Source organism: Lynx canadensis, chromosome B4 (assembly GCF_007474595.2).
Source record: "Lynx canadensis isolate LIC74 chromosome B4, mLynCan4.pri.v2, whole genome shotgun sequence".
Taxonomy (NCBI): Eukaryota; Metazoa; Chordata; class Mammalia; order Carnivora; family Felidae; genus Lynx; species Lynx canadensis.
This window is the reverse complement of record NC_044309.1, coordinates 50,967,375-50,992,508: the sequence shown is the minus strand read 5'-3', so window position 1 is coordinate 50,992,508 and position 25,134 is coordinate 50,967,375. Positions and strand designations below refer to the sequence as shown.

The 25,134-nt window shown below is 34.4% G+C and overlaps 1 protein-coding gene across 2 annotated transcripts; it reads left to right on the top strand.

The window, feature by feature from the left end:
- Window positions 1-11,600: 11,600 nt before the first annotated feature.
- On the top strand, window positions 11,601-23,429 carry RERGL (RERG like). Of its 2 annotated transcripts, XM_032593916.1 has the most exons (6): window positions 11,601-11,659; window positions 12,487-12,510; window positions 15,789-15,845; window positions 19,833-19,906; window positions 20,171-20,319; window positions 22,840-23,429. In XM_032593916.1, exons 2-6 carry the CDS (start codon window positions 12,498-12,500, stop codon window positions 23,120-23,122), a joined length of 576 nt encoding a protein of 191 aa, XP_032449807.1. In that variant the 5' UTR covers window positions 11,601-11,659; window positions 12,487-12,497; the 3' UTR covers window positions 23,123-23,429. The 2 variants fall into 2 exon arrangements, with proteins under 2 accessions (XP_032449807.1, XP_030178633.1); XM_030322773.1 differs by lacking the exons at window positions 11,601-11,659; window positions 12,487-12,510 and adding an exon at window positions 14,214-14,751.
- Window positions 23,430-25,134: the final 1,705 nt, after the last annotated feature.

The window sequence follows — 25,134 nt, the reverse complement described above, 5'->3', positions numbered from 1 at the left end:
GAATTCACTCCTAGTTAACTACCATGTTAAGTATCTCCTTTTTTTTTTATATCTATCCATTTCTTGCCATTTCATACAGTTATGTTACATGCCTAATACTTAAATGTGTTTAAGTTCTTGATTAGTGACTTACAAGATGACGAGTATCTGAGATATGTGTATTCCAGCTTTAAAAAATGGAAATTCTATAAACTTGCTTTCATTGTTCTAAGAAAGTCTAGCATGTAATATTAATGCCAGGACTTATTTAAAACATGTATTTGCCAATTGTTGATGTAAAATCATAAGCTAATTATGTAATCCCTCTGAGTCTGCTAACCATCTGTAAAATAAGTATAATAATTATCCTATTTCAACTGGCATGCTGTGTAGATTTCTGTTCCCAGATTTCTGTAATTTCCCACCCCCTAAAATGAAATATTGCTATTGTTATGTAAGGAGCTTAGAAGTTGTCACTCACTCCTAATAACAAGTAACAAACCGAACAAACTGAAAAAATCAACAACTCTTCGTAAATTCATTAGAAAAGAGAAGTCACAAGGCAGAACGTTAGGTGGAGAGACAGAGAGGCAAATATGGAAAATCACAACTTACCAGAGCAGAACCCTCTGTGGGAACCAGTGCCAGGATAGGAAAACCTGAACTGTAGTTGATGAATTGATGGAGGCTCACTTCAGACAAGTGTGAGAAAGTCTCCAGGGGGACCCAGTTACAGGGAAGCTCTACACTTTTGTGAGTTTTACCTCTAGGAGCTTTACCAGCTATTTAGAGTGTAAACCAGAGAAAAATGCCCTCATGCTTCTGGCAAGGAGAGAAGAAAATGAACCATTTTTAAACATGCCAGATCATTCTGTTCTTCTTAACAAAGCCTGCCCTCAGGAGAAAGCAATCTTACCAGGACGTAACCTGCTGGGAAAGAACATCATGGGATATTAACTAAAAGAAATAAATAAAATAAATTAAATAAATATAAACTGGCAATTTGGGGCACCAGTCCAGCCAGAGAATTTTAGCTTGTTTTTGTACTAACTTTGTATTTGAATACCTTTAAATGGGGGTGGGAATTCACTCCTTAGTTAATTAGCTACCATGTTAAGAATCCCCTTTTGTTTTATATCTGTTTTACCACGTGTATTATATGGGCACTATAAGTGGGATTGTTATATCAGAAAGTTTTAAAATAAACATAACATAAAAATGAAACACAGGCCATCTCTCTGTATGGACTGACTAAGAGATACTAGTTCATATTTAACACTCAGACACTGTTATTTTCTCTTCTCTAAAACTGAGTAATATCACGGAGATTTTGTGTAATGTAGTTTTCTTTTCTTTTTTTAATGTTTACTTGTTTTGAGAGAGAGAAAGAGAAAGTGCATGTGAGGAGAGCAGGGGTGGGGCAGAGAGAGAGAGAGAGAGAGAGAGAGAGAGAGAGAGGATCCCAAGCAATCTTCACACTGTCAGTACAGAGCCCTTCACAGGGCTTGATTCCATGAACTGTGAGATCATGACCTGAGCCAAAATCAAGAGTCAGACTTTTAACCGACTGAGCCACCCAGCACCCCTAGGTAATATAGTTCTTTCGTAATAAATTTAATAGTTATTTTAATAATCAGATTACTCTCAAATGTAATATATCTTGAAACCAAAATTATCTTTTCTAATCAGTTTCCCCACTGATGTTAATAAGGCAGTTAGTATACCAATATTATAGACCTGATAAGTTGTCATCATTCTAAACCGAATCTGTCTTTGCAAACAAATTTTTCTAAGTGTTTTTCAGAATTGCTCATTCATTTTCATTACCACTGATCATCTCCAAAGTTATTACTGTGCATGGTTATTTTGGACATTTTTGAATATTTTTTGTTTCTACTGACATACCTCATTTTATTGTACTTCACATATACTGTGATTTTACAAATTGAAGGTTTGTGGCAACCCTGCCTGAAGTAAGTCCATCAGCGCCATTTTTTTTTTCCAACAGCATATGCTCACTTTGTGCCTGCATCAAATTTTGGTACTTCTCACAGTATTTCAAATTTTATTATTATTATATTTATTATGGTGACCTGTGATCAGTGATTATGGAAAACTCAGATGATGGTTAGCATTTTTAGTAAGAAAGCATTTTTTAATTAAAGTATACAAGTGCTTTTTAGATATTATGCTATTGTGTACTTGATAGACTACCATATAGTATAAACATAACTTTTATATGCACTGTACTTTTATATGTTCCAAAAACACCCTTATTAACTTTGTTGCAGTATTTGCTTTATTCTGGTGGTATGGAACCAAACCTCCAATATTTCTGAGGTATGCTTGTATATATATTAATTCTTTTCTGATTCAGCATGGCTTGATTGAAGTATTAAAGCCTACTTGATTTCAATGATCACTAAAGAATAGAGCATACCCCAGACAGAGGGATGTGCTTGGTTGTGATAGAAATGAGCATGTGGAACCCAACCCTAGAGACGAGTTCCTGAGGAGCAGCTGGCCTGTCCAGGCTTATAGTTCAGAGAAGCCTGATGCTCAACTAGAATTCTCCAAATGGTCACTATTACAACTTTAAACCTGGTAGACAGGGAATAGTGGGAACAAATCCAAGTTCTTAGGAACCAGGCTAGTGATGGAAATGGCTTTTAAATATGTGTCCATATAGGGCAGAAAACCAACCAAAGCATTGGTAATATGAAAAAAAAATGTTCTTGAGGAAGAAAATTGTCAACATTTTTCCTTAATCAAATATACTTTTTGTGAATGTATTTTCAAAGATTCCTAACAAAATACAGTTCCCTTTGCAACTAGAGAAGAACATAGCTAAATATTGTCACCATTGAATAAGAAAAACAAGTGTAAGAATAAGGATCACAAAATTAAAACAGATTTGCAAAAGGATATTTCACTTCAGATTCTAAATAGGGAAGTTTCTGTTCTCAGCTAGAGTTCCTTTGGAAAGAATTTAATTATTAGAGTGACAGAGACCAAGTCTTTGCTTAAATAAGTTAAAAAAAAAGTCTATCAGAGACAGAAGATTTCTGTGTAACAGAAGTTAAAATAATACTTTGGCTTTACACAACTCATCATCTTTTAAAATGAAAATTTGGTGATGAATCTTGGCTTGATTGGTACAATCAAAATTGTCAGCCAACAATTAATATATGACATTTGGGACACCCACTCTATGTTTAGTGCTATGCTATACATTATAGGACTATAATTTGTTTTGAAAATTAATTTCTGTAACATTTTCAGTTTTGTTATATGGTACTACAAACTGATTTAAAAAATCAGTTTCAAGAAATGCTACCCATAAGAATCATCTAGCTTAGAGAAGAGGTATATTAAAAGCAAGAGATAGCATGATACAGTAGAAAAATTACTGAAATTATGCATCACAGAAACTGTAGCTTAAATTCTAGCTTCTACTTACTAGGAGAATTTCTCCGGGTTGCATACTTAAAATCCCCTCTGAGCCTCAGAATGCATGCTTACAAACTGGGACAAATAGGATCCATAATGCTTATTTATGGGGTTGTTAAAATAAGCAGAAATATTTTATTTAGTGTTTTTTTTAGAATCTCCAAAATATCTAAGGCATTTTGGCTTAAGAAATCATCTAAAAAAGCCAAATGTGGAAAACTCTTTGTAAATAGCTTTCTCTCTTCTATAGAGATCAAAGTGGGGTTTTTTTTTCCAGAAAAATCACATATCAATTTGCAATCCCTGTCATAAAAACAAGCTTAACTCTGTGCTGAATGTGTATTGATAAGATGAACTGCTTTTCCCTTCAGCTCTACCTGTTTTCTCACATTAGACTTGTACAGCCAGCTTACTACTGGACACCCCCAAGGATATCTCAAACTTCACATGCCCAAAACGGGAGGCATTTGCTCCTTCAAACTGCTTCTCATAAGTGAAATTGAACAAAGCAAGTGCTCAGTTACAACACCACTATCAACTTCATAATTTTGAGTCAGAACTTGGTACTCATCTTAGGTTTATTCTCCCTTTCTCATACCACCTCCCTAATCACCGAATCCTGCTGAATTTTAAATTTTTATTGGCCAAGCATTTCTCAAAACAATATTCCCTTGATCCCATTGTCACTTTAACTGAGACCCTTTGAGAGTGTAAAATAACATAACAGGTATTACTGCTTCTACTTACTTAGTTTCTCTTACCTTCTCTATTTCCCTACTTCAAACCATATCTTATATTACTTCCCAGAGTGGAGCATTTAATAATAATGTATTAGTCTCCTGCTTAAAAATTTTTTTTGAAAAAATTATTTTTATGTAATCTCTACACCCAACATGGGGCTCGAACTTATAACCCCAAGATCAAGAGTTGCATGCTCCACTGACTGAGCCAGCCAGGTGCCCCTTCTACTTAAAAATCCTTCATAACTCTTTATGTCCCATAAGACAATGTGTTTAGCATGCCATGTAAGGCCACCATAATTTGTATTCATTTTGTCAAGGAGCCCTGATTCTCACCATTTCTACTCAGTTTTTGCTTTCCAGTAATGCAGAGGTACTCCAGTGCCCAGCATCTACCATCTACTTTCTACTCTATGACTGTTCAAGCTGTTCTTTCTGTCTGTAATACATTCTCTATTAGTTTCTTAAGGCTTGTGTAAAAGATTACCACAAAGTTGGTGGCATAAAATCACAAAACAAGTATCTCTTCTAGTTCCGGGGACCAAAAATTCAAAACCAGTTTCACTGGGTTGGAATCGATGTGTCAGCAGGGTCCTGCTCCCTCAGAATCACTAAGGGAAAATCCATTCCTTGCTTCTTCTGGTTTCTGGTGGCTCAGCATTCGTTGGCTTGTGATGGATCACTCCAATTTCTGTCTCTGTGGTTCCATTGTCTTCTCTTCCATGTCAAATTCCTCTCTGCCTCCTTCTTATAAGGACGCGTGTGATTATATTAGAGCCCGCTTCAATAATCTCCCCATCTCAAGATTCTTAACTTAATCACATTTGCAAATCCTTTTTTTCTACATATTCTAACATTTACAGGTTCCAGATTAATTAGAGCCTGATATCTTAAAGAGCCACTATTCAGCCTATTCCACCTACTCTTTAGAATTTAGCTAGGTTTCTCCTATCTGTGCAAGTACAAGGCACCTTGTACTTACCTCAATTTATACTTGATATATAAATATTGAATCTTCCTCACTAAAATGAAAACTTTACAAGGGCAGAGGATGAATGATTTTATTCATTTCCCTTTCTTACTGTCAATGTCCTAGCATGATGTCTGGCCCATAGTAAGCACTCACTGTGTATTTCTTAATCTTTTGAAATGAAGGCAGCTCTGCTCTTTTATTTTCAAAGTAGATGACTTACCGAGTGGGAAAGAACCAGAAAGATAGTATAAGCTTATCTCACTGTCCAAAGCACTCACAACCAGTGTGTCCTACTTCCTGACCATATCTAACAAAATGATGCAAGTAAAAATGCATCACTTTTGAAATGCTGGCTTATTAATTCATTTTCTTAAGATGAAATTCCAAGACATAACTGGCTAATGGGATTATATGGAGCACATTGACTCAAAATTATATAGAACACACTAAAAAACAGGTCCACACATGCTTAATTATTCATGTGAAATGTGATCTAATCACCATTAACACTTGCCATCTATAAATAAAACAAAATAAAGATATACTTTGTTTAGAACAAACATCAAATAAAGAGTTAGGGCACATTACAGATATACCCTAAGGTGATCCCCAGTGAGACACATCCCATGTGATCCCCTCCCCTTGAGTGCAGGTGGGGCCTGGGATTTGCTTCTAACTAGTACAGTATGGCAGAAATGATGAAATATCAGTCCTATAATTACATTAAGATAAATATGTATAAGGCTCACACAAACACACGATCAATATCTGTCTATATGTTTATATTATCTATCTATCTATCTATCTATCTACCTATCTATCCATCTATTATCTGCAAGGTCATATGGACAAACCCAAGTGACAAGAACTGTAAGCACTATGTATCCAAGAACTCAGAGAGGTCCCTGGCCGACAACCACCACCACCAACTACGACAACAAAGAGAAGAATCAGAGTTCTACAGCCACAAGGAGACTGGAAATAGTACTTTAACCAATAAGGCTTCAGAGATGATCACAGCCCCAGCTGACACCTAGCTTGCAGGCTGGTGAGATCCCAAATCAGAAAACCCAGTTAAACACTGCTGCATGGTCTTTTGATCTATTGAAGTTCCAAGATAATAAATATGTGGTTGTTTTAAGTCATTAAGTCCATGGCAAATTGTTTTGCAGCAATAACAAACTAATGTGGGACATAGCTTTCTTTGTAATAGAGAATTGGCAGAAATGTAAGAAAGTCATTGCAGAATTTTAAGTTAAAAAAAAAAACCATAGAAGAAAATAGTTGGTGTAAAGCAAGCCTGAAAAAAAAATCAATTACATTTACTTCAAATGAGAAAGAAAATAGTATATATATATATATATATATATATATATATATATCATATACATTATGTGTGTATATATATACACAAATAATATACATGTTATAAGAAACTGGCTTATAAATCTATGGAGACTGAGGAGTCCTAAGATCTATAGTCAGTGAGCTGGGGATTCAGGAGAATCAATGGTGTAGTTACAGTCCAGGTCTGAAGACCTGAGAACCAGAACTGATGGCATGATTGCTAGTCCAAAAGCTAGAACATTTGAGACACAAGAACAGCCAAAGAACTGATGTTTCATTTATGATTCAGGTTTATGTGAACAGAAGAGAAGCGCACCACTTCCAGACTAGCCCACCCAAACCTCCCACACATGATTTGTCTTTCTTTTTCCCTTTCCAGTGCCCTGGGGCACGATATTTGGAAGCCAGACATTGAAGATGTTGGAGGAGAGATGTTTCACTGATCAGGAACACATATTTAGTATTTTATGTGAGCAGGAAATATACTTTTCTTCTGTTTGAAGCTTTATGTATTTTGAGGTCTGTTTATAACAGTCTTTCAGAGGAATCATACTTTTTATTCATTCAATTCCATTTAATTGTATGATTCCGTTTGAATTCTGAACATTTAATTTTGGATTATTTATTTCTCTCTTTTTAAAGTTTATTTATTTATTTTGAGAGAGACAGAGACAGCATGAGCAGGGGAGGGGAAGAGAGGAATAAAGACAGAGAATGCCAAGCAGGCTCTACACTGCTAGCACAGAGCCTTACACCGGACTTGAACTCAAGAAACTGCAAGATCGTGACCTGACCCAAAACCAACAGTCAGATGCTCAACCGACTGAGCCACCCAGGTGCCCCTGGATTATTTATTTCTAAAGGATTATGAAAGGAGTTGAGAAAGTATGAGTAACATATCCTTCTCACAAATGCATTGCTCAGCCTTTTAAATGCCTATTTTTGCAGAATGTGCCCTCACTGTAGTAAACCCCATGCTGCTCACTCAAGCTTCCTGATAGAGCGGCCACATCACAGAGGAAGACAGTTCTTGAAGACCATAGTCACTTTTGTTCTACTGACCAACTTAAAGTGATTAGGAAACAGCTAAGAGCTAACAAAATTCTTTTTTAGTCTACTCACAAACTTTTGACAAAAACTAACTTCAAGGAAAATTACTTGCGCCTACAGAAAGACTGACATACATTTTTAGAGAAGAGAGAGGGCAAATAGCTGAGTTGTAATTACTATTAGCTATCATGTTTCAACTATTATATATGTAGCCGGAAACTAAAACCTCATCAAACGATAAACACCTCAAGAATAATTTAAAAGAGTAAGATAAATACTGAATTGTTACCTTGAAAAGATAATTGCAATTATAAGTATGCACGCTGAGAAAAATTAGCAAAGGCATTCAATTATTTAGTTCACATATGCTTTGAAAATCTTTGCAAATTGGTGAGGTATTCATTATTTTTCTTAAAAAAAAAGTCCCATGTAATTTAGTGAATTACTAACATTACATATTGAATAAAATTTTCCTTTAGAATATGATACCCAAATGAAAGATTAGCTTTCAAAACTTGTTCTAAAAGTGATTTAGGATTAGAAAGGCATAACTTTCATAGGTCAGTTCTATTAATGATGTCAACTGAGTTTTCAAGTTGTTTGGGAATGATATAAGCATCTTTACCTTGTTTAATTGAAATTCCTACACACATATATCATATAGTAAAAATCATATATTTATGTATTATGTTGTGACTTAGTGGTCATGAACTCCTCGAACTCCTTTAGTTTTGTTTTTTGTTTTTTGTTTTTTTTTGGTCTGGTAAACTATCTCTCCTATTTTGAATTACTGTATTACAGCGTAATTTAGAACAAAACTAATTCATAAAGGTGAAGTTAACTATGAAAGGGATTATATAGTTTCAAATTCTACTGCAGCATATGTCAAACTTTTTCTTTAAATTGAAATTAATGTATACACTATTTCAACACGATAGCAACAAATAAGAAAGCACTCTTAAAAATTGTGTGTGTGTATACATATATACATACATATATATGCACATATATATATATGCATACTCAAGGTAGAATCTATGAAATAAATCATAAAGGAGAAATTAAAGATACAGAACAGGTCAATAGGAGAGAAAATGTCAGTATTAAGAGTCAATCTTGGGGGATCCTGGGTGGCTCAGTTGGTTAAGTGCCCAACTCTTGGTTTTGATTCAGGTCATGATCTCACAGTTCGTGGGATCGAGCCCTGCATCACGTTCTGTGCTGACAGTGCAGAGCCTGCTAAGGATTTTCCCTCTCCTTCTCTCTCTTTCCACCTCTGCTGCTCGTGCTCTCTCTCTCTCTCAAAATAAATAAATAAATAAACTTAAAAAAAGAATGAATCTTGTAATTTCAAAATCTGATTAATGCCCATTTCAAACAGAAAGAACACATAAAACTAGAGTTGAAAAAATTGTTAAAGGCATAATACAAAAACAATTCCTAGAACTGAGATGCAGGAATCTCTAAATTTAGAAGGTGAGGTGAGTGTCAGTACAATTAATGAAAACAATGACATGCACCAGAAAATAACATTGTGAAATTTTAGAACACTGCTGATGAAGAAAGGCACCTAAAACCTCTTAAAAGCAGCCAAGAATAAAGGAAGAAAGCAAGCAAGGAGAAACACATTCACACCAACAGGAAGCGAAATGGGGCACAAAGAGGAAGAGGAAAAAGAAAAGATAAACTCAGATTAGTTGCAATTTGTAGAATAAGTAGGTGTTCAGTATTCAGGTATGATTTGTTACATTTTTTTTTTAAATTTTTTTTTTTCAACGTTTATTTATTTTTGGGACAGAGAGAGACAGAGCATGAACGGGCGAGGGGCAGAGAGAGAGGGAGACACAGAATCGGAAACAGGCTCCAGGCTCTGAGCCATCAGCCCAGAGCCTGACGCGGGGCTCGAACTCACGGACCGCAAGATCGTGACCTGGCTGAAGTCGGACGCTTAACCGACTGCACCACCCAGGCGCCCCTGATTTGTTACATTTTAAACAGACACTCAAGAGGCTATAAGCCAAAAACTTAGTATAGACTCTATACTGAAAATAGGTGTAGACTCTGAAAATAGTCTTCCCAGACCAAATAGTGTGGGAGTAGTTTTGTTACATAGCAATCTGTTTTACATACTTGTTCAAATAAATAGCCAATCCATCAAAAATAATCACACATACAAAAAAGAAATCTATTAGGAAAGTGTAATAAGTGAACTGTTAGAACATAAATTGATGTACTAAGCAAATATTAGTTCTAAAATACATATATTATAGCCCCCCAAATCAGACTGTGGACTAATAGAAGTTTTTAATGCTAGCTACTGTTAATATTAATAGAGCTTTTGTATAGTAGCCACCATTCCTATATCTTCATCATTTGTTTAGGCAAATGTCTGCGTTTGAATAATTCCTTTGCAAGAGATTTTGGAGGATTTATGATTGCAGAGAAATTGCTCCTAATCTCTGGCTGAGAATGCTATCTGTGCTATTTATGTCATGAAACATAACATAAAGTGCTTTGAGAAGAAGAAGAGATAGAGCTTAGCAATCAAATGTTCTTTTTTTCTATAAATATTCCCTAGATTGCTTACCTAACCCCAACATAATGTGGAAACACCTGAACACTCTTAATGCACTTTAAATCTGTTAGCTGTTTGAAAACATGTGCTTTGTGAGATTAGAATAATACCATTTTCTTCTTAAAAAACAAAAACAAAACTACTCTTCCATTATAAATTTCCATATTATCACATAACATTATCCAGAAGTAATTCCATTTTAAAAACACTTGTTTTCTGCTAGAACTTTCTTTTAGAAACATGGATTATAATTTGAAGTGAAACAAATACCTCAGTTCTGATTAAAAAGAATCCATTTGTAGCTAGAAACTTATTTTCTATTAAACGTACAAATTCACACACTTTGTTAAATAATCCCATGGGAGTAACATAACCAACACTTACAGATCAATTATGAAAATTCATTATATTGGTTTTTCTGTATATATTTTTGTATATGTCTTTAGATTTTTTTCTTAAAAAATATTTTAATGTTTATTTTTGAGACAGAGTGAGACAAAACGTGAGTGGGGGAGGGGCAGACAGACAGAGGGAGACACAGAATCTGAAGCAGGCTCCAGGCTCTGATCTGTCAGCACAGAGCCTGATGCGGGCCTCAAATTCATGAACAGCAAGATCATGACCTGAGCTAAAGTCAGACACTAACCGACTGAGCCACCCAGGTGCCCCTGGATCTATTTCTTAAGAAGACTTTTCCCTCTCTACAATTATTTGGAAGATTCTCATATATATATGTCAAAGGCTATGTAAACTTCTCTGAATTTAATTTTCACACTAAGATTTTTAGTATTCATAATTTATTTTTCTGTGTGGCATATGGTACAGATATAACACATTGTTCTAAGATTTTTTTTCTAATAGCATCAACACAATTTAAAAATAACATGTATTAAAAGCATTGCATTCATAATAAAATAAATTTCTATGTACTCAAATTCTATACTCAAAAATCTATTTGATTAATGAGCCTATCAATCACATTTTAATAGAATAGTATTTTTTTTGGTATTATTTGCTTCATGAGAGGTATTTTGTCACTCTTTTACTTAAAAATTCCTCATTTATTCTTACATATTTTCTTTTTCAAAATAAGCTGTCTACATTCAATCAAACCGTCTTTGTTGGGCTTTTAATTGTCATTACATTTTACTTTTAGGTTGATTTGGTAATAATTATAACATTGGGCCATTCTATTTATGTTTGTCCATGTATTCAAGTCTTATTTGATAATCTTCAGTAAGAGAATTCATCATATAAATCCTATACATTCCTTTTTAGTTTTCTTCTTTTTACTTCTTTTTTTCCTTTCTTTGTGAAAAAGGACTGTATTTGTATTATACAATAATGGCACCTACCTGAAGTTTCTCAGAGGGTTAAATGTAGTTATACTTGGAAAACATGTTAAAAAATTACCTGTTATACACTGTGTAAAACATGTGTTAGCTGATATTTTTATCATCTGGAATTATTGTTTCTATGTTTTTCTTTTACTTGGCCAGCTTACTGAATGATCTTACGTATGCTAATAATGTAGATAAAATACAGGTAAGGAAAATATCATTTGTAGGTTGTAACTATTTTTCTCCCCTTTTTCATATATGTAATTTCTTCCCCTCATTGTATTGAATAGGACTACGAATTCTGTGCTAAAATTAACAGACAAAATACTCTTTTTAGAGGAAATTAAGAGTAAAAATTCTATATGTATTTGTTATTTTTCTGATATGTGGATTAAAAACATATAAACTTAATCAAGTTAGATGTATTTTTAGATTACTAAGTATTTTGTTTTAAGCAGTTGTTAAATTTCATGAAATGCTTTTAGCAGCAGGTTATTCATATAGTTTTTCTCCTTTATCATGCTAATGTATTAGAATATTTTACCAAACTTCCTGTTGTTCAATCAACTTGCCTTTCTTAGAATAAATTCTACTAGCTCATTACAATTGGCTCTTTAAATACACTTCTGGATTTGATTTGCTAATATACTTCAGACCTGGGGATCTATATTCATAAATAACATTGTATTTCTATGATTTCTTTGTTTTCTGTTTGTCTATGTACACCATTCATGTCTATTTTAGATTATTGCAGACACAGAAAGTGAGTTGGGAAGTAGTCCATCTTTTTAATGTTCTAGAACAGTATAATGGAACAAAGATAATCTTTCTCCTTGGAGATTTTTTTAATCACTCCACCCTCTGAATCCGCAGCTTTTGGTGAAAAAACTTTGCATCTATTCTAACAGAAATTACAGGGAAATGAGATTAGTTGAAAAGGGCTGGTTAACTTGACCTCAAAGTTAAACAGATAAAATTATAGCATTAATGAATACCTGATATGTAATCGTTACTTATTTTTTAATATTTAAGGTCCATCTCGAATGAACAGAATCTGTAAGTACTTTATTCACTAATATGTTTCTAGCATTGAAAATAGTGCCAAGCCTATAGTAGACACTCAATAAATTTTTGTTCATTCAATAAATGAATAAAGTAACAAAAAATTATATTGGTTGTGAATAAATATTTATTTAGGGAAAGGTGAAAGGATTTTGGGTAGTATAAGTAATATGTCTATCAGAACATTCATATGTTAGCACCCTTTACCTGAGGCCAAAAAATATATAGACACTCTGTTTCTTAGAAAAGCATGTACATAATTATATTCACTCTATTCCAACACTAGGCTGCTTTTTTTTAATGTTTGTTTATTTTGAGAGAGAGAGAGAGAGAGAGAGAGAGCATGAGTGGGCGTGCTTTTGGAGGTAGGGGCATAGAGGAGAGAGAGAATTGAGGCAGGGCTTGATCCCTGGAACCAAGTGCCCTTAGGCTGCTTTTTTATTAGATTTAGTTTTGGAATTCAGTGGCAGTGGGGAGGAGCAGGATATGGCAAAAAAAATGTAGGTATATATATGTAACTATATATTGTTTTCAATATCATGCATGCTATGAAATTAAGCTTTTCCTTCATATCAGTAGGTATACTAAACTTTCTAAAGACATCAGTCAGAACTTTCTTAAGATAAAAATATAATTTCTCCAAATAGAGGAAAAAAACTTTCAATTTCATAATATAACAAATCAGCTAGTAAACTCCCTTAATAAAAAAAAAATAATTACCTGTTACTCTTAAAATAGGTGTATGGATTACAGAGAGAACATAGGTTATTTTTAATTTTTTTTTATGGTTCATGTGTTAACCTTGATATCACAAATTGCCATACTCTCTCTTCCTTTTTTTTTTCTTTTTCTTTACAGAGTCTATTTCTTCTTTTGGAATAGACACATCTCCCTAATTCCCAATCACTTTTTCTTTCTCCTGTTGGGTCCTGCTCATGTTTCAAGCTTTACCTACTTTTTGAAGACCTTTCAATGCACTGCTCTGCTTTCCTCAGCCCTTGGTTAGAGCTCTGTTTTAGCCATGATCATGTCTATTATAATTCTAATTATGTCAATTTTCATCTTAGTAGACTGTAGATTCATTAAGGAATCTTAATGAATTCTTTAATTGTTGACCTTGTTAACTCAACACATCTTCAATAAAAAGCGGCAGTTGCTCAATGTTTGCTAAATAAATGCATTTTTAAAAAGCATGTTATACCTGTGATCAACCCAGCCTAGAAATGAAACTCCTTTACCTGGGTCTCAAAATTTAGTACACAAGGTTGAGTTCTTCTATTTGTTGTTGTACTCTTTTCTCAACTCTCCAATTTATACATACACAAATGAAGAGAGAGAAAGGAAAGAAAGTAATGTGGGGTACCACAGTACCACAGAAGGAAACATGACAGGCTTCTGCTTATTGCTTTTTAAACAACATGAAGCTGCTTGCTTTATTTTTTTCTCAGAAACCATACTATTGTCTATTGACCTAAAAGAGAGAGAGAGAGAGAGAGAGAGCTTATTAAGAAAGACATTGCAGAGATAAAACTCTGTAGTGTCCGTATTTTTCATTAAAGCCTCATATGACTCAAAAACATGGGCTGTGTGTTTATGTGCCCTGCTGTCACTCCTAAACAACTACATCTGAGACAGCCATCCTCTTCCTTCTCTCATTTCTTGTCATGACTGAGTAAACTTATTCCCTTTGTCTTTCACAGAAAAAGTCCAAGAAAATATAGGCTCAGGTTTTATAGAAAAATCAAAACTGAGCCACTCAAAGTAGATTTACAGGAATGTATACTCATCCTCTAAAACCTCATTTTCTTATTTAGAGAAATCATTTTTCTAGGTCCTAGAAAGTTAAATTCCTGGTACACAAAAAGTAGAGGATTGGGAACTAAGCTTTCTTAGCTGACTTAAGAATCTTCTGCAGAATTTCTGTGAAATTCTTAACTATTGACTTACGAAGACTTTATGTCTAAATAGTAACTGCAATGTTTATTTTTTTAAATGGAATATGTTTAAAAAGACTCCAGGAAAACATTTTTAAAGTTATTATTGGATGGGAGGAATATGGGGCGGAGTTGGCCTTAGAGAAATGATAGCAGCATTAGTAAAAAGGATTTTAAAAAGCACATGCTGGGCTCAAGTCAGTATAGCTCCAAAAGACAGGACTGAGCAAGAAGGATCAGAAAGACAAGATGAACGATGTGAAGCTTGCTGTCTTGGGTGGCGAAGGAACAGGCAAATCTGGTGAGTGGTGTTGCATACTGTGGTGTAGAGTATGAAACGAGTGAGAAATATATTGACCTAATAGGTAAATATAGATACATAATTATGTATACTACTTTTCATTAGGAGTTTTCATTTTTATGAGGAAGTAATGCAATTAACTGTATATTTATAGAACTTATAGGCACTTTGAGAAAGATAACTGTTTGAAGTATTAATTTGTAGGAATAACAGTAAATCACTCCATCACCATCCCACCTACTTCTCACTCTAACACACCTGCCCTCACATCCACTAGTGGCCAATGGCCTTGAACTGATTCTTCTGCTCGGAGCCTAAGGGTGGAGAAGAATGCAGGGAGACCTGTGGATTATGTTTTAAATGCAACATTCCTGAGGTGAAAAAACAGGATGGGCGTGGCTTTGTAGATGCCTGCAGACTGAGCAACAGGTGCCCCTGACTTTGGAAGTCACGGTTTTGTTTTATTTTACCGGATTTTGGTTTCGGTTCCATTATGATGGTGGTGAGGATGCCATCAATAGAGCTACCTGATCTCAATGAATGATGACAACTGTCCAGACCCAGGCGCTGCAGCAAGATAAACCCACACTAGAGGTCTTTTTTCTGTTTCCTGGGTTTTGAAGTCCCTCTATCCTTGCAAACAACTGTGTGATAAACAAATGTGTGATATTGTCCTTGTTACTATTAGAGCCAGATTTGATCTGCTAAAGAATATAAAGAGATGGTATAGTTCTTGAATCTGAAACTTAATGAGAACTCTGTTTCTGTTACATAAAGTAAGCTGTCTTACCTGTTTGCATTCATGAATTAATTACATAGTGATTTGAATAGGCAGATCACTTTCTAGTCTTTTAATCTTTATGGTTGTACAGTGAAAATCTTGATGACTATTATTTAGACTAGAATTTAATAAAGCTTTAAGGTCTGCATTAATGCTTGGTAATTTTTGAGCTGAAAGATAAAACCTTATGTACATAACTAAGTTATCTGTATCCTAAAACAGAAAAGACACTAAGTCCAGCCTGTTTGTCTTGTAGCACTTACAGTAAGGTTTCTTACCAAGCGATTCATTGGAGAATATGCTTCTAATTTTGGTAAGTCACCACTTTAGACTTTTTTTTTAACCTTTAAAATTTCATCATTTTAATTAAACCACAATTAAGGTCACTGAAGCATTTTGGTAGAATTTTCCATTTTTGCATTTTTCAGCAACTTATTTATTCAGATTCTGGTTGGAAATATCAAAATAGGTACTTGAATAGAATGTGCTTTTATGATAAAATTCACCCAATTTGATGTTAAGTGAGATGGATTAGGAAGTCAGTTTGTTTCAGTCTAGAATCAGAAGAACATTAAAACTAAGATCCCCCTCTCCTAATATTGTGAAGCGTGTCAGTGTGAATATTTTTGTAAACTATGAAACAGTTCTGAAATTAAATAAACATTTGTTGAAAGATGAAGACATATTAATTATAAAAGCACTAGTAACTACAAAATAAAGCTTATTTTAATTTATTCCCATGTGAAAATAATGGGAAAATTATACCTTGATTAAAGATCATATCAAAATTATCTAGGTTGTATATCTAAGTTTCAGAGAAATTCTAAAACAAGTGTCTTAATATAATCTTAGAATAATTTTACTAACTCTGCTCTAAATTTATTTTGTTCAGAATTAGCATGACATATGGGATATATCAGAGTGAGGCGTTAATAAAAAGTGAGGAACTTTGCCAGAGTTTTGAGTATATTTTTGGCTCAGCAATTAATCAATATTAATACTAATATTAACAATCAACATTAGTACTAATTAGTACTAATATCTCACCTGATTTAAGACATGAGGGAAAAGTGATTTTGCTTTATGTTTTTCAAACAAGAACAGCAGAGTATAAAAAAATTATGAGAATTGGAAGAAAGGGGAATGATTTTGATTTTTTGGTGCAATAATTCTTACTTAGATTAAGAGGAAGTTATAATTGAAAACGTGTTTTTCCATAAGAAATAATCTCCTCCACCAAAAAAAGAAAGAAAGAAAGAAAGAAAGCAAGAAAGCCTCCATTCATGAGGTAGCATTATTCCAGAATTTTAGAAACTTACGTTAAGGTATTATACTGTATTACTTTCTACATGTATCTAACATACTACTTCAATCCATATGACATTGGGAATATTTTAGGGAAAGTGCTTGAAAACTGATTAAAGATAGAAGAAATACATAGAAAAAGAAATTCCTATTGTTTAAATTCTCAGGTGAAAAACCTCTGTCAAAAAAAGTCAATGTAACACAAAGAGTCAGGCAGGAGAAGATGTTCCACAATTACAAAACCAAACCAACACAAATAAAACCACACCCAAAAATAACAACAACAACAACAACAAAAATCACCTTAATCTTTTATAAGATATAGTTATATAAACAAATGAAGTGTATACATTTCAGGCTGGTACATTTCCATTAAAAAATATATGACTTAGAGACATTTTGAAAAGACAAACGAGCAAAAAGATCATCACTGCACGAGGAAAAACTGGCAGAAAATGATTCCATCTTGTAAATGAAGACCAGAAGGGGAAATAATAAAATTCTAAAAAGTTAAGAGTTAGTGACCCCAGCTGGCAGTTTTTTATTTTTGAGTAGATATGTTTAAATGTCTAGAAGGAACTTTTAGGGTTCACAGTCAGTAGTAACCTATGAAGTTACAAGGAACTGTCTGAAAACATATTTTAAGGTTTAATGAAACTATAACAAATTTCATTAAATATAACCTAAAAGGATTTTAAAATGCATCCTTAACCCCTGAAGTCAGCTCCCCAAATCTTACTATATCTTTTTAACTATGGGTTATGTTGCCAGAATGGGTCATGATTTTTTTGTCAGTGTGCCATTTTGGAGACAGGTAGGTATTTTATTAAACTCTGGAGGAACAGTTACAGAAAGGAAGTCTTTTATTCATTAAACAAATATTTATTGAGCACCTACCATGTCCCAGGTATTCTTCTAGATAGAGAAGCTACAGTATTGAACAAAATAGACAAATATCCAAGCCCCCATAAGATTTATATTCTGGAAGGAAGGGTCAGTTTAAAAAAAAAAAGGTACAAGTTATTTCAGATGATGATAACTGCTATAAAGAAAAAGAAAATATCATGGGGGAATGGCACTAATATGGTATGTTAAAATTTAAATTTAAAATAGGGTAGTCAGGGTAGACTTTGCCAAGAAGGTGATATTTGGATAGAGAAATAAAGGTGGTGAAATTGAGCCATCAAGGTATCTGGAGGATTACATTCCAGGCAGAAGAAACAATTACCAAAATTCTGAGGGAGGGAATTTCTGAAAAAAGTTGAGGAACGCTATGGAGGATGGTGTAGTTTGTGTGCAAATAATTTGAGAGAGTATAGCCAAAGAAGTCATAGAAGTGATGGGAGACTAAACAAAGAGGGACATTTTCAGGCATTTTAAAGGCTTTGGTTTATCCAAGTGAGATGGGGAGCCATTGGAGAGATTTGATCAGACAAGGGATATGATTTGGCTACAAGGTTCACTTTTGCTCCTGTGTTGAGAATAGACTAGGCACAAGAAGGGAGTTAAGAAGGAGGTAAAACAGAGAGATGAATGAGGAGGTTTTGTAATACTCTAAATAAAAACTAATGATGGCTTGGATCATAGTACTAACAATGGAGATAATGAGAAACAGATAAATTCAAAATATACTTTAAAGATAGAATAAAAGGAATTTTTAAAAAATATTTATTTATTTTTGAGACAGAGAGAGACAAAGCATGAACAGGGGAGTGTCAGAGAGAGAGGGAGACACAGAATCTGAAACAGGCTCCAGGCTCTGAGCTGTCAGCACAGAGCCTGACGCGGGGCTTGAACTCACAGACCGCGAGATCATGACCTGAGCTGAAGTCGGCCGTTTAACGACTGAGCCACCCAGGTGCCCCTAAAAGGAATTTTTAATAGGATAAATATGGGAAGTAAAAGAAAGAAAGGATCAGGGATGACTTAAGGCTTTTAACCTGATAAATTGGAGTTATGGGTATATAATTTAATGAAACAGAAAATTGTGGAAGATACAATCTTTTCAGGGGAGTCAGGGATTCCATTTTAAGTATTTTCAGGGTGAGATGTCTATTAAGTATCTAAAGGGAGGTGTCCGATAGCAGTAGTTGTTTGTGTCTGAGGTTCAAGGAAGAGGTCTAGGCTGGAGATATAAATTGGGTTCATCAGCAATAACTGTTGTATAAAAATCTGAATGAGATTAGCCAGGGAGTATAGATAGAGAAGAGATCCATAACCTAGACCCATGTCTGGAGTGTGAGAAGACATGGTGGGACAAATGAAAAAGATTAATACGGAGCAACAAAGAATAAAGAAAAGAACATTATAAGGAGGGAGCAGTGATCAGATCTATTAATTCTACTAGGACACATAAGCTCAAGACAGAATTATCCATTGAATCTAAAACCATAACCTTGATAAGAACAGGTTTATTTAAGTTCTTGGAACTAAAGCCTGATTGGAATGATTCAAAGAGCTGGATGGAGACAGAAATTGGACACAGAGGTGTAGATACTTACTAAAAGGCTAGGAGAGCAATGTGGCAATAGTTGAAGAGATTGGGGGTTCTAAAGGATTGTTAAGTTAGGAGAAATTCAGCAGTTAATAATGATATAGTAGAGAGGAACAGTTTACGATGCAGAAGAGAGAGGTGGAATTGGTATGGTTATGTCTCTCAGTAGATCAGAGGAAATGGTAACTAGTTCATGATGAATGGATTGGCCTTGGAAACACAGATAATTCGTCCATAGTTGTAAGATGGAAGATAAGTAGATAAGCACAAAAGCATGTAGTTGAATAGATATGGTGGAAAAATTTATTTGTAAGAAATACATATATGTATGAGCAAATATAACATGCATGTATTTGATCACTAACAGTTAAAAAAAGCCACTGTTCTATTCCACTAAAATCTGACCAGTTGAATTTGCAAGACTGTAATACAAATATGAATTTATTTTTTTTAATTCTAGAGTATTTCCATAATGACACTGAATATATGTATATTTTGCAGAATCTATCTATAGTAAGCATTTGTATTTGGAAGGGAAGCAACTGAACCTAGAAATATATGACCCTTGTTCTCAAGTAAGTAAAACAAAGTATTATTTTATTTTATTTTTTTTTTAATCATGATTTGAAGAAGATTGGGTAAGAGTAAATGTAAAGTTGCCAGTCTTAAAACTGAAATGTGTTCTCAATTTTAATTAAAATTTTAAGATTATTTTTAATATTATAAACTCCAATATCTATCTATTTTTTGATAAAATGGGTTACCATTAATTAATTGTCTGAAGTGTCAAATACAGGTGGAATATCCCACCAGTTTCAATTTGCTTGATTTATTTTCAGCCAAAGAAAGCAAAATTTTCCCTCACAAGTGAACTGCATTGGGCAGATGGGTTTGTTATTGTGTATGACATCAGTGACAGGTCCTCATTTGCTTTTGCAAAAGCACTGGTCTACAGAATTCGGGAGCCACAAACTAGTCATTGTAAAAGGTAAGATATTCTCCATTCCTCTTGCCTTTCCTTTTAGTAAATCATCATAGCTATAAGCATCATTAGGAAGAGCTTAATACAGCCTTCCAATTACAAAATTTAACAGCCCTGAACAATTCACCTTCCATTCCACAGGAGTTACACATGTAGTAAAAGGAATAAGATGAGAATACTTTATATCCTGGCTGACATAAACAGTTACTTGCTCTGAGTAAATGGCTATTTTACAAGACAGCTTCTATTGTTAACATGACACTCACTTGCAAAATGGTTCTCTGTACACAAGATAGTTCACTTTTCAACCTTTTCTTTTCATTCCCACAAAAATGTTAAGGATATTAAATAAATCCAAATTTGTTACATTTGGCATCCAATTCCTTGTCGTTGGGTTGTTCAATCTATCAAAGCAAAATAGACTGAATAATCAAACCATTACGAATCTAAGTATGAGAATACATTTTTCTCTATTTCACCTCCTAAAATAAAGAACTGATCAATGATTACCCATTGTTAATTGTCTTGACACAAAGAAACTATGAGGGAAGGCATACCTGCCTTAAACCATTCTTGTATTATTAGATATACATTTACACATGAATTTCCCATTTTCTTTATTTTTTTGTCTGAACCTCTCCCATTTAAAATATTTATTTTTATTTGACATGCTGATATAAAGGATTCTTTGTGCTCGTGATAAGATTTGCCCTTAGAATCCAAAATAACACTTTAATCTGGGAAGCAAGAAGCACAATATTATTACTGAAAATTGGTATATGTGTTTTTATATCTATTTTAAATGCCCACTATCAAGAAACCATGGGATAATGATTGATAAAGGTTGTTTCCCTGAAGTCAATTGATGTAAATTCTTGTTTATATCTGATTGACCTTAGGTAAACCACTTTAATCTCTAGACCTCATTTTTCTGGTTATAAAACTGATAGAAACATGGTAGGAGAAAAGGATTTGATTTTACCGAGGTAACTTGCAGCTCTGATTTCCTCTCATATTACAGATTTTTATTTTGAACTTCATTGTTTTAAGCATTAAATGCCTCATATTTAAGCAGCATGACTTAGGTAAGGGATAATAATAAAATTCCTTCACTATTCTTCCAAATCAAAAGAATCACTTAAGAATAGTCAAAACATAAAAATGAAAACACCTATACTTGACATTTTTCAGGCAATCTTCTTAATGTACTAAGTAATTTTTAGAGTATTTCCACTTCTCAATCTGTAGATAGTCTAGGATAGCAAAATATGTTACTGTTTTATAAAATTATATCTGATTATGAGTCACCCTTCAAAATATTTCACTTATCCTTTCCCCATTAATCCTTTACAATACTTTTCTGAATTTTATAGAAAAAATATTAATACCCTGAAAAGTCTAACAGACACAGTGCTTTTCCCCTCACCACTCACACACACCATCATGCAAATGAAACTGACTTTTAGCAGAATCTAAAGACAGTATCTTTATAGATAGAGTTGAAGACTGCATTTATTCATTTCTTCCCTATAGTAGATAACTTGGCAGAGTTCCATGGCATTTATAAGGACTAGTTGTCTTACTCTATCTTTCAAATGAAACCCTGTTTTAGAAATTTGTCTCTGTAACCGAGGAAAAATTATTGATATTTGTTGAAGACATTATCTTAACAAAGAAATGTTTTTCTTTAAAAAAAATACTTATATTGAGAGACAGGGAGGGCGAGGCAAGGAGAGAGGGAAAAAGAGAATACTAAGCAGGCTCTGTGCTGTCAGTACAGAGCCCGGTGCGGGACTCACTCCCACAAACTGTGAGATCATGACCTGAGCCGAAATCAAGAGCTGGATGCTTAACCGACTGAGACACCCAGGAGCTCTGGAAACATATTTCTTAAATAAACAGAAAAATTGCACAAGGTCTTGAGATTATAACATTTATCTCTAGACTATGATATAATGGATAATAACAAAGAACAAACAGCAATGAGTATTGAGTAATATTTTTCCCTAGGAAAATTATATCTAAATTGTTCAATTATAGTAGCTATTCAGTAAAAACATATTAGTTAGTCCTTCTCTTTCAATTGATAAGGAAATGAAAAATAATACTTGGTAAGCATCTTTTGCTGACTGTGCTAGGTATTTTTATGTACATCATTTAATTAAATCTCCATGAGAATTCTGTGTAACACGTGCTATTTCACGATTGTTTTACATATAGGATAATGGAAGTTGGAAAATTAATAATCATGCCTTGTTGGTAAACAGAGCCATTATTCAAGAATAGGTTTGTATCAATGCAAATCCTATGCTTTAATAGTCTTGTTACTTCTGTGTCACATACCACATTCTATAATTTTTGTAAATAATTGGGGATTTGTGTCGTACACTTACATATGACCATAAGAAGCACATATACACACACAATAATTTTTTTGTCCTTAATTCATTTTTATATAAACCTACTAATGCAAAAAAAAAAAAGAGATGTAAAATAATTTTGCCAAAGTTGTGTTCTACATTTCAGAGCTGTGGAATCAGCGGTGCTTCTGGTTGGTAACAAGCAAGATCTCTGTCACGTGCGAGAGGTTGGCTGGGAAGAAGGGCAAAAGCTGGCATTGGATAACCGCTGCCAATTCTGTGAATTATCTGCAGCAGAGCAGAGTCTGGAGGTAGAGATGATGTTTATCAGAATTATCAAGGACATCCTGACAAACTTCAAACTCAAAGAAAAGAGAAGACCCAGTGGATCTAAATCAATGGCTAAACTGATCAATAATGTATTTGGAAAGAGACGGAAATCTGTTTAGCAGACATGTAACCCTAGGGGATTTATTATATCAGAGAGTTTTAAATATTCACATGATAATGAAATTTGCCCTTTGTATGCATTAAAAAAAATAGTTCTCTTAGAGATATGAACTGACTGAACATAAACCACAGCTGTGTTTTCAAATATATAGCTTGCCGTTTGGTTGTTTGTATCTTGTACACTCATGCTTCACACCCAGCCTTTTCCTTATTACACAAAATGGCACTCGCTATAACTTACCAATGCATTGCTGTATAGTTTGCTTGTATAACTGCTTAATGATTTTATTAAACTACCTCCACAGGCCTCAGTTTACTTTTATTATATTTATTTCTTTGAAAGAAATATGTAGTTATAGTTCATCAATTTGGCAGAAATGCATGAATTTAATTTTTAAAGTGCCTTTCCAGTAACTCAGTGAGTTCTTGATATCGTTTACATCTTAATATTACTTATTGCTCATACTACTTATTTCACTTATAATTTAGACCTTAAGAAGTTGAATTCTCTGCCTGTAAGTATAGTTTGTATTTGGTCTGATAATGAAAAATTCTGCCTTTCATGTATTCCATATAAGAAGGGTAGTTAGCACAAATTAAGTTATGCAGCTAAGATCCTTTTCATATAAAAAGGATTGGTTGTTTTTAGTTAATAATAGAAATCCATACATCACAGGGGAAAAGTAAAAGCTGGTTGGCACACATATAACCTTGAAGACCTTATTGCCTTGAAAGAAATATTGTATGAGACAAACATTTTGGGCCTTCTCAGATTTCTCTGAGTGCAGTTTCCTTCAGAAATCAACTGTTTACCCTCTGTACTTCAGTGCCCCTGCCGCTGGCCTCACTGCCTTTTTAGTTGGGGCCCTCGGCCTAACTTCAGCCAAATCACTGATAATTAAGGTTACATCTCCCAGAAATTAAACTGGGAGTGCAAGCAGTGCTACGTACCCCAGTTAACATGTATCAGTGAGAATCTGGGGGTGAAACTGGAAGAAGATCTTGAGTAGAGGTTGGTAGGCAAGTGGGGGACCAGTAACACAGAACGTTAGTCTGCATAGGAGAGAATTCATTGACTTGGTGTTACTCACCATGAACTGTGATTCCACATTATAGGAGGGACATCTAGAGCTCATCAATGTAGTTTTGCTGTTCCTTAGAAGTCTGGCCTTGATGATAGACTAGAGTAAAAGTAGTGGAAATAATAGAACATTGTGTGGTAGAATACAAAATAGTTCAGAACATTCATAAAGGTAGGGAAGTTAGAATTGATATGGTAGGTTTGCCCAGGAACCCACCATGTAATGGTGGTGCTTGGGACAATTCAGAGGAATTTCCTTTACTAAGAAAGTGAGGAATGCACTGGTGAGGGGACACAGACAATTTTGAGAAGCTTAATAGTGACTGTGCTCTATAGGTCAGAGTCGGCAGTAGGAATGTTGTCATCAAACTGTGCTGCTTGAAAGAATCCTGGAACAGCAGAATCTGGATGCCAGCATTTTTTTTTTAAGTTTATGTATTTATTTTTAGAGAGATAGGGTGGGAGTTGGGAAGGCGCAGAGAGAGGAGGGGAGGGAGAACCCAAAGTAGGCTCCAAGTTGTGTGCACAGAGCCTGACTGGGGTCAAACTCACGAACCCATGAGATTATGAACTGAGCCGAAATCAAGAGCTGGGCACTTAACCAACTAAACCACTCAGGTGCCCCTGGATACCAGTGTTTAACTTGTTTCCTGTTACCCACCCACTCAGCCCACAAAGAAACGGTGCTATATCCAGGGCAGAGTTTCCATTTCTAAAAGTGTCTGGTTGGAAACTTAGAAGTGACATATTCAATCAGTTATATTGAGGCAAAGTCCACATTATAAGCCCATGCATTGCTTCCATCCATGCCACTATGACCACTGTTATCCTGGATCGTTGTTGTAAGCACAAAGATGGCCAAGAGGCAGGTTGATATCTGCAGGACAGGTCATCCTGTCCCTCTGGTTGTAAAGTGACTTCTCCTTGGTG

Bases quoted from the DNA above. Each gene is read 5' to 3' on its own strand.
- RERGL (XM_030322773.1), top strand. From the start codon at position 14,700: ATGAACGATGTGAAGCTTGCTGTCTTGGGTGGCGAAGGAACAGGCAAA. The intron at 14,752-15,788 runs GTGAGTGGTGTT...TTTGTCTTGTAG, and splicing joins CGAAGGAACAGGCAAATCTG to CACTTACAGTAAGGTTTCTT. The intron at 15,846-19,832 runs GTAAGTCACCAC...TATATTTTGCAG, and splicing joins AGAATATGCTTCTAATTTTG to AATCTATCTATAGTAAGCAT.